Source organism: Nannospalax galili, unplaced genomic scaffold, assembly GCF_000622305.1.
Source record: "Nannospalax galili isolate Female #2095 unplaced genomic scaffold, S.galili_v1.0 scaffold136, whole genome shotgun sequence".
Taxonomy (NCBI): Eukaryota; Metazoa; Chordata; class Mammalia; order Rodentia; family Spalacidae; genus Nannospalax; species Nannospalax galili.
The window spans coordinates 2,882,072-2,891,334 of record NW_008340872.1 but is presented as its reverse complement, the minus strand read 5'-3'; the positions used below and the strand labels follow the sequence as shown (position 1 = coordinate 2,891,334).

The window sequence follows — 9,263 nt, the reverse complement described above, 5'->3', positions numbered from 1 at the left end:
TATGCATGTATTGCCTGCATGTAGGTAAGTGTACCCATGTTGTGCAATGCTGACAGAGGACAGAAGAGGCCATCGGAGCCCCTGAACTGGAGTTATGGGCAGGTGTTAGCTGCCATGTGGGTGCTGGGATATGAACCCGAGTCTTCTGCAAGAACAGTCAGTGTTCTTAATCGCTGAGCCATCTCTCCAGCCCCCAACAATCAGCTTTTTAAAGGGAAAGGTTTATTTTGCTCAGTTTCCATTTAGGACTGATTAGCCATGTAAATGACCTAAGACTTTTCACCAGGCTCCACCTCCTAAAAGTTCACCACCTCTCAGTAGCATCCAGCTGGGGACTGGCTTTAACACATGGTCCTTTGAGATACATTTAGCATCCAAATTGTAGCAGTCATGATGGGTAGTAACACCTTATTTAGCCACAGCTTAAAGTGGATAGACTATCTCAGCAAAGCCTTCAAAGTGTTAAGTTCTGAGGTCAGTTCTGAAGGACTCGTGTTATTGCTTAGAGGCTCTTCGTTTGACTTTTTAAAAAAAATTTATGTATTATTTTTATTTCATGTGTATGCATGTATTGCCTGGATGTAGGTAAGTGCACCTGTGTCATGCAATGCCCGCAGAGGTCAGAAGAGGCTGTTGGATCCCCTGGGACTGGAGTTATGGACAGCTGTCAGCTTCCACTTGGGTGCTGGGATTCAAACCTGGGTCTTCTGCAAGAACAACCAGTGTTCTTAACCACTGAGCCACCTCTCCAGCCCCCTCTCTGTTTGACTTTTATCATATAGTCATTTGGTATTTATAGGATTATCAGCCTGTTTCTTATTTTTGTAATTTTTTTCTGAGGGGATTTTTGGGCACCTGTTGGTTTTTTGTTTGCTTATTTTTTTTCTGAAACTTTTTCTACTTAATTTACAGGTGATCAAGCACGGAACTTTTTTTTTCAATCTGGGTTACCTCAACCTGTCTTAGCACAGATATGGTAAGTTGGAATTTTGCATAAGCAGAATACAAAATAAGATACTGTCCAGTTCTGTTTATTTAGAATATGATTTATATAGAAGAAGAACATGCAGTTCTGTCCTGGTATTTTCTGGTTTTTTTTTTTTTTTTCTTCCAGAAAATTTACTCCTGCAGAGGGTGACATTTGAATGGCAGTGCTGTGCACAAAAGTAATAGATGTTGAATTCTTTGACCTTTCCAAACAGGTGTTACACTGTCCCTTTTTAAGCCATGGAGTAAACATGAGAAAACAGGCTGGCAAATGTAGTTTTGGGTTCTAGGTTCCTGACTTCGGGGAGGGGTACTGGAGTCTGTTGACCTGTTAGAAAGCCCCATTCTCTTGTGTGTGGTTCTTACAGCAACTGTCACTTGATTTCCCTGAGCTCATTGGTGTTGTAGATGCCGCTTGCTGTAAAGAAAGAGCATGTAAACTGCAGTCCTAGGTGGAGCACTTCTGTTTATGTCATTTGGAGCATACATTTACCCCTTTGATTTCAGTTTTTAATTTAGGAAATTGGGATGTTTCTTTTTGTTAAGTTGTTGAGTGGATTAACAGAAAAATTATACGTATTTAGTGTGTGGGTTGATGCATAATATAGGCTCTCAGGGTAAAACCCCAGAAAGAGAGCTGTTAGCATCAGAAGCTCGGTGCTTCACATAGCTAAAATTTCCATCTAATTTCTCTTTCAAATATTTTATTTTTGAAAATTTTATGTGTATGAGTGTATTACCTGCATGTATGTAAATGCACCTGTGTTGTGCAGTGCCCATGGAGGTTAGAAGAAGGTGTTGGATTCTCCTGGAGTGGAGTTACAGATGGTTGTCTGCCATTTAGGTGCTGGGAATTGAATCCAGATTCTCCACAAGAGCATCCAGTGCTCTTAATCGCTGAGCCATCTCTCCAGCCCCTGCACCTAATTTCTTACTCCCTTAAGTGACCAATATGTGTGCCTATATTTACAAACTTAGGGAAATTAGGAAAGATATATCTTGTACCTTGTTGCTTTCAAGACTCTTCAGAACTCAAACTATACTATTCTTTATTAATTGTCAGCATTTTGAAAAATCATGTTCTGAAATAGTAAAAATTATATGGAACATATAATAAACACACATCATTGTGTTTGGATATATTCAAATTGAAAATTAATAATACAGAGTCCTGTGCTGTGTTGGCTACTGTTTTTCCCTGGTTGTGGCATACTAGCGAGGCTCTCTATCCACTAGTGAGTTCGCTTCCGAGAAGCTGCTTAGTCCTAACATCTGATCTACTTGGTTAGAGAAGTAAAAGGCTCAGGGCATAGGCCATAGTCTAGGCACAGGAACATGTCCTGTCAATTAGGTGCCAGAATTGAGGTCACTGTGTGGCTCCTGTAACGGGTTTCTTTTGCTTGGCATCCTGGTACATGATTCTCTTTCCTACCATCAAGGTTCTCCCTAGAACCAGCTTTCCAGGGCTCTTCTCCACTGAGTTGCACTTGTCTTATATTACTAACTTTTGAAGTTTCATTCATGAAACGTCTTCCCACAGACGTGGTAGCACATGCCTATAACCTGGGTACTTGGAAAACAGACAAGTGGATCATGAGTTTGAGGCTACTGTGAGCTATATCATGGGACTCCGTCTCAGAGAAGAAAACAAAACAAACAATGAAAAGCTGTTTTTGGCATTGGGGATTGAACCTGGGCTTTGGAGGCATACTAGGCAAGCACTCACATTGAGCTATATCTCTGTGTATCTAACCTTTTCTTTAAAAATATTTTTATTTATTTTGATGTGGTGTCTTGCTAAGTTGTCCGCACTGGCCTTGAACTTTGATTCTTACCTCATCAGCCACCCGATTTGCAGGTACTACAGGCCTGTAAGCACTAGACATGGCTAGGAAGTGTCTTGTAATCTATACTCTGCTGTGAGAAAACCTTATTCCACACTGAAAATATATTATCAGGTGTTTACTGTGAGCCTGTGATTGCTGTAGGTGTTGGGAATGTATCGTCGAACACAGTATACAAGCTCCATTGTTTCATCAAAATTGCAATCTAGGGGAAAGAGCCCATCAATAAATATGGTACTATGTGTTAAGGAGAAAAATGAATTATTAAGAAAATTTCATTGTCACCAATTAAGATAGTTACTAGTTTTCCAAAGTACTTTCTGTTGAGTGGCCACAGTCATTTTTAGTTTTAGCTGTATGGCTAAAATGTTTTCTCTTGTTTTCAGTACTAGGAATCCCAGGGCGAGATGAGCATCTGTTGTTGAGCTAATTTATTCTTTTTATATTGAAAAAATTTTGTTTATTGTGTGTGCACTTGTGCCATGGTGCACAGGTACAGTCAGAGGACAACCTGTGGGCATCAGCTCTGCCTTCCACCATGTGGGTCTCAGGAATCATCAGCTGGCAGACCCATGTAATGTTTTGCTAGCATGAAGAAACTACATCCCTGTTAGCTAGTTTCTAAACTCTTATTTTTATTTTTTATTATTATTATTATTTTTGAGACAGGGTCTCCCTGTAGCTCCAGCTGGCCTGGACCTCACTATGTAGACCAGGCTGGCCTTGAACTCACAAAGATCCACTTGCCTCTGCCTTCTGAGTGCTGGGATTAAAGGCGTGTGCCACCATGACCAGCCATTAGTTTCTAAACTCTTAAACTGTAAGCTATTTGTACTTAGAGGACTACTGATCTTCCCAATATGATTTCCAGTGAAGAATATAAGGAAATCTGAATTCTCTGAAGAAGGAGTTAGGTCAGAGTGTGCAATGCCAAATCATAGCAGTGGGCAGAGATGATACATCTTCCTAGAAGTTGTCCTCCTAAGGAGCTGGAAGGAACTGGCAAGTATCCCAGAGTTGTTTCAGCCTTGCCCTGGTATGGATGGGAAGCGGGCAGAGAAGACAGGCAAGCAACTGAAGACACAGGAAAGGAAGGTCTAAGGGGCAGAGTTTGGATGAGAACTTTAGAATCTGAGAGGACAGAGCCCATAGAAATGGCATGCTCGAGAGGAAGGTAGGAGGGCCCCCTGGAAATAGGCCCTGAGGGAAAATAGGGAACAAAGAGACTTAAAGGCAGAAAATCATACAGGATAGTGGTGTGGTTCTAGGACAGGGATGGGACAGGTCAAAAGTCATATGACAAGTACTGTCCTCAGGCACTCCTGAGTATGTATGAGAGCCTTTGACTTCCACCAAGGTCACTTTGGAGCTAGGTATGGTGTACACATCTGTAATGCCAGCAGTTGGGAGGCTGAGGCAGGAAAACCAGGAGTTGGATGTTAGTGGTGAGTTTAAGGTCAGCCTGAGCTAAAAAGGAGAGCAAAGAGAAAGGAAAGGGAAGGCCAGGTTCATTTCCAGATTTAAAGAAAGCCCAAAAGGATACCCTGGTTCCTAATCCCCTCCCCATCCCTTATTCCCAAATCTTTGCCATTGCCATCCATGGCTGTGGGCATTGTTAAATTGTCCAAACTATACCTGGAAGCCATGCCTGATGCCCCATTCCACTCTGTTTATCACTTCATCAGTTTGTACTTTTGACTCCATCCACAGACTTTAGCCCCAATCTGGCCCCTTGTTTGTGTTTCCACTGCTGTCATCCTGATCCATTTTTTTTTTTTTTTAACTGGGGCCACTGAGCATCTAGGCTAGCTCCTTTTTCACACTCTTCCTTTGAGATGCCATTCTCCAAACAGAGACTGGAATAATCTAAAAAAGTAAAACCAAGGGCTGGAGAGATGACTCACCAGTTAGAGCACATACTACTCTTACAGAGGACCTGGGTTCAGATCCTAGCTTCCAATACTGGCCATATGTAAAAGCTCCAGGGGAATCTGACCCCTCTGGTCTCTAAGGTTAGTACAATCACCTGCATATATACACATTACAAAACAAAAACAAAACCCCCAAAAGCAAGCTGCACATGATGGCTCATGCTTATGATCAAAGCTTTTGGAAAGTAGAAATAGGAGGGTCCAGAACTCAAGGCCAATGAGGGGTACATGAAACTACTGCTGAAAAACTAACCCCTCCCCTCTGAAAAAAATAAAATCATTTAAAACTTTCCATAGAGACTAAAATCCAGAGCCAATTCCAAGAGTCATCCTGCTGTTGCTTGGCCTTATCTCCTCCCCTCACTCTCTTCTCAGTATCTGCCTTTCAGAAGTTGGTGGTGCTGGCCCTTAAGGATAGGCTGTGAATTTGAGGCCAGCCTGATCTACATACTGAGTTCCAGGCCAGCCAGGGCTTTGTAGTGAGACCCTGTCTTAGAAAACAAAAATAAGACCAGAAATTGACCTTTCTATTTAGAAGACAGGTTCTCTTTGCCTTGGGGCCACTGTACTTAGTGCTTCTTCCCACTGCAGTTCCAGATCCCAAATCTCTTCACCTCTCTTGTTTCAGTTCATTCAGCATTCTACAAAGAGATGGTCTTTGATGAATTTGTCCAAAGGGTTCCCTCTGCTCACTTAACTCCTCTCTTCCAGTCTCAGTGCCCTCTCCCATTCCCTTCAGTGATGAATCTCTATCCCAGGGTCTTGAGCATGCAAGATAAAGGACTCTACACAGAAATAAAACCCCAGCCTTTATCCCCTTATCTCTTACCTTTTTTTTTTTTTTTTTTGGAGACAGGATCTCCCTGTAACCCAGCTAGTGGCCTGGAACTTGCACTATAGACCAGGCTGTCCTTGAATTCACAGAGATCCAGTAGTGCCACCATGCCCAGCTCTCCCCTTATCTTAATACCATCTAGCATCATGTACAATGACCCAGTTTGTTCTCTTGTTTTATGTCTATTCCAAAATAAGAAGGCAGAGTTTGACCGACTTTTTCATAGTTAAACAACACCTAAGTAGGGGCATCTCATAGTTTTTTAAATGAGTGACTGGATCACCAAACTGGATTAATCTTCATTATTACTTGGCTTTACTTTTGGTTTAGTGGGAATCACTTGGGAGGTGAGTGACCTGTGACATGCCCACATGGAACAGCTGTCCTTCTAAGGAACTTTGAAAGCCAGATGTGTACAGAGAAGAATGTCAGGGACGTTCATCTAGTCTGCTTTCCCTTCATTCCCTGTTCCCACCTGTTTGTTTCTTTTTGCCTTTAAAGTTTTTATTTATTTATTTATTTATTTATTTTATGTGTATGAATGTTTTGCCTGTGTGTATGTAAGTGTACCACTGTGTCATGCAATGCCTGAGGAAGTCAGAAGAGGACCCCCTGGCACTGGAGTTACAGACAGTTGTTAGGCACCATGTGGGTGCTAGGAACTGAACCTGGGTCCTCTGGAAGAGCAGCCAGTGTTCTTAATCTCTGAGCCGTTTCTCTAGCCCCTTGCTGCCTTTATAAATTTTTATTTTTAGCCAGGCATGGTGGCACATGCCTTTAGTCCCAGCACTCAGGAGGCAGGGGCAGGTGCATCTCTATGAGTTCAAGGCCAGCTTGGTCTACATAGTGAGTTCCAGGACAGCTGGGGCTACAGGGAGACCCATTCTCAAAAATACACACACAAAAAACCCCCCAATTGTTGGGGGTTTTTTTGTTTTGTTTTGTTTTGTTTTTGTGTGTGTGGGTAAAAGAACCAGGTACAAGCCTGGTGTGGTGGTGCATGCCTGGGTTAATCCGAGCATTTGGGAAACAGAGGTAGGTGGATCTCTGTGAGTTCAAGGCTACCCTGCTCTACATAGTGAGTTCCAGGCCAGTTGAGGCTACAGGGAGACCCTGTCTCATAAAAGACAAAAAAAAAAAAAAAAGTCTCAGAATGTGTGCTGCTTTGTGTTTGCTCTTAGGCTTTTTCATCTTTTTTTAAAAAATTATTTATTTTTTATTTTATGTGTATGCGTGTGTTGCCTGAATGTAGGTAAGTGCACCCGTGTTGTGCAATGTCTGCAGAGGACAGAAGAGGCTGTCGGATCCCCTGGAACTGGAGTTATGGACAGTTGTTACCTGCCATGTGGGTGCTGGGATTTGAACCCTGGTCTTCTGTAAGAAAAACCAGTGTTCTTAACTGCTGAGCCATCGCTCCAGCCCCTTTCCTCATCTTTATCAACCTGTAAATGCACGTCCAGTCTTTGCTGTCTTCCAGTCTTTGCTCACTTAATGTATCATGCTTCTCATTTTTTCTTTACATTTCACACAGCGCTCATTTTGGAAGACTGTACTGTAATTGTTTTAACCAATGTGCTCTTTTGCATATTTAGGTTATTCCCAATATTTTGTGATGACAGAAAATGCTGCAATGAAGAAGGTTTTATCCATGTGATTTTAATGCTGTTGAAAATGTACCTTGAGGTACATTCGTAGGCATGCGGTTGCTGTGTGAAGAGTAAATGATGGGGTTTCCCTTCCACTTGGAGTTGTAGTCATTTTCTCACCAGCAGTGTTGAGAGTGATGTGCCGTTTATTTTATTTGTATAAGTCAAATAAGTAAAGCTGAGCCTTGGTGGCAGCACCTCTGCTCTGTTCCCTCCCTGCCTGCTGCCATGTAGCACTTTCAATAGAAGACTAAACGCTGTTCTCAGAGCCAGTTTCCAGAGTCATGTGCAACAGTTTGCTGTTGCTGGCATACATTTTTACTTCTGAAGTTTAATGTTTAATGCTGGTATAGTCAGACTTAGATGTTTTTTGAGAATTAGTACAAAGAATTTAGTTGAAGAAGAATTACAAATGGACCATGAAGTGGATGGCAGAGCCAAATGGTTTTTTTGTTTTCTTTTGTTTTGTTTAGTTTTGAAGACACCTTGAATGTAGAATACCAACTCTGTCCCGGGACACTGGGTGATGAGGGAGAGAAGAGTGGGGAGTTGGGCTTTGTGATATAACAGTATTTATGTAGCTTCCTTTGCATTTTTTATCACTAAAAAATGGTTGTTTCTTTAATGGAGAAAAAGGCCTTTTTGAAAACTGTAGACTAGACATTCAGCCAGATGTTGGAACTGTGCTGAGTGCTCTAAAACGAAGCCCCCAGAACCTGAAGATTACATGTTACTTTTTTCTCCTTGTCCATGGAAGTGCTTTAGTGGAAAGGGTTTAAAAGCATTAAAGTATTCTAATTAAACTCTTATCTTTTTTTCCTTAATCCACGCATGTCAAATTGAATATTAATACTTTTCACTGGAAAGCATGTTTTAAGAATAGCAGTGTAGGGAATAGAGGGTGATCCTTTTTTTATTGTTTTATTTATTTAAAATTTCATGTGTATGCGTGTATTACCTGCATGTAGGTAAGTGCACCCATGTCGTGCAATGCCCACGGAAGTCGGAAGAGGCTGTCGGATCCCCTGGGACTGGAGTTATGGACAGTTGTTACCTGCCATGTGGGTGCTGGGATTCGAACCTGGATCTTCTGCAAGAACAACCAGTGTTCTTAACTGTTGAGCTATCTCTCCAGCCCCAGAGGGTGATCATTTATTTAAAAATAAAGCAACAGAAGTATGTATGTTATGTTAATGAGAATCTTTTTCTCCTGAAAAATATTTAAAATCGCTGAGTATGTTTAAAAAACAAAAAATTACTAGTCACAGTTGGTTACTTTCTGAGCTCCTTGGCATCTGCGCATGGAAATAAAGTCATCAGGTAGATTCGATTAATTTCTGAGCTCCTTGACATCTGAGCATGGATATAAAATCATCAGGTAGATTTCAATGGTAATGTTTTTCACATCCACAAAATATTAAGGAGCAAATTTTTATGTTTTGAAGAATTAATATTCTTGTTTTTTAATGTATTTTAATTAATTTATTTTTACACCCACTTCCCAGATAGCACCGTCCCATAGCCTCCCTCCCCCCACGAGAGCCCTTATACTCTGATATCCCTACTACTGTCTGCTGTGTTGTCAGCACCCCAGCCATTCCCCACTACTTGTCCATCTGGTGAATCTAGTCAGCCTATCTAGAGGTCTTTGTTTTAGGAGGGTCAGCTGTTCCTCATCTAGCGGTAATCAGTTGTCAATATTCCTTTGGATAAGATTGGGGTCTGCTGTTCATTTTCCCAGTTCTATGCTGGGTTACTATCTGGGAATCCCTTTGGCCACCTTGGCCAACAACTCAAAAGAAGGTATTGCCTGTTTGGCATTGTTGCTTGTTATGTAGCCTTTAGCTACACATATGGACTCTTAGGAAATTATATTGGCCCCTTTAATCTTTGGTTATACTTTCCTTTTGTGTGTTTAAGGCCATACAGTTTGGTCCAGATAAACCGATTTATTCTTACTCTAAAGGTCATTTGAGGATCTGTTCCTCAGGGGTCACATGGGCTTGGGAGTAACCGACTG

At 41.6% G+C, this 9,263-nt stretch overlaps 1 protein-coding gene across 3 annotated transcripts in view; it reads left to right on the top strand.

The window, feature by feature from the left end:
* Itsn1 (intersectin 1) overlaps positions 1-9,263 on the top strand; it is a 200,361-nt gene that overhangs the window by 49,473 nt on the left and 141,625 nt on the right. For all 3 annotated transcript variants that reach the window (XR_003849972.1, XM_008835940.2, XM_008835942.3), the window contains exon 4: positions 913-976. Coding sequence is in view for 2 of the 3 variants with exons in the window: in XM_008835940.2 (XP_008834162.1) it covers positions 913-976 (64 nt within the window). In the remaining variant the exon portion in view is untranslated. The remainder of the gene's footprint in view (positions 1-912; positions 977-9,263) is intronic.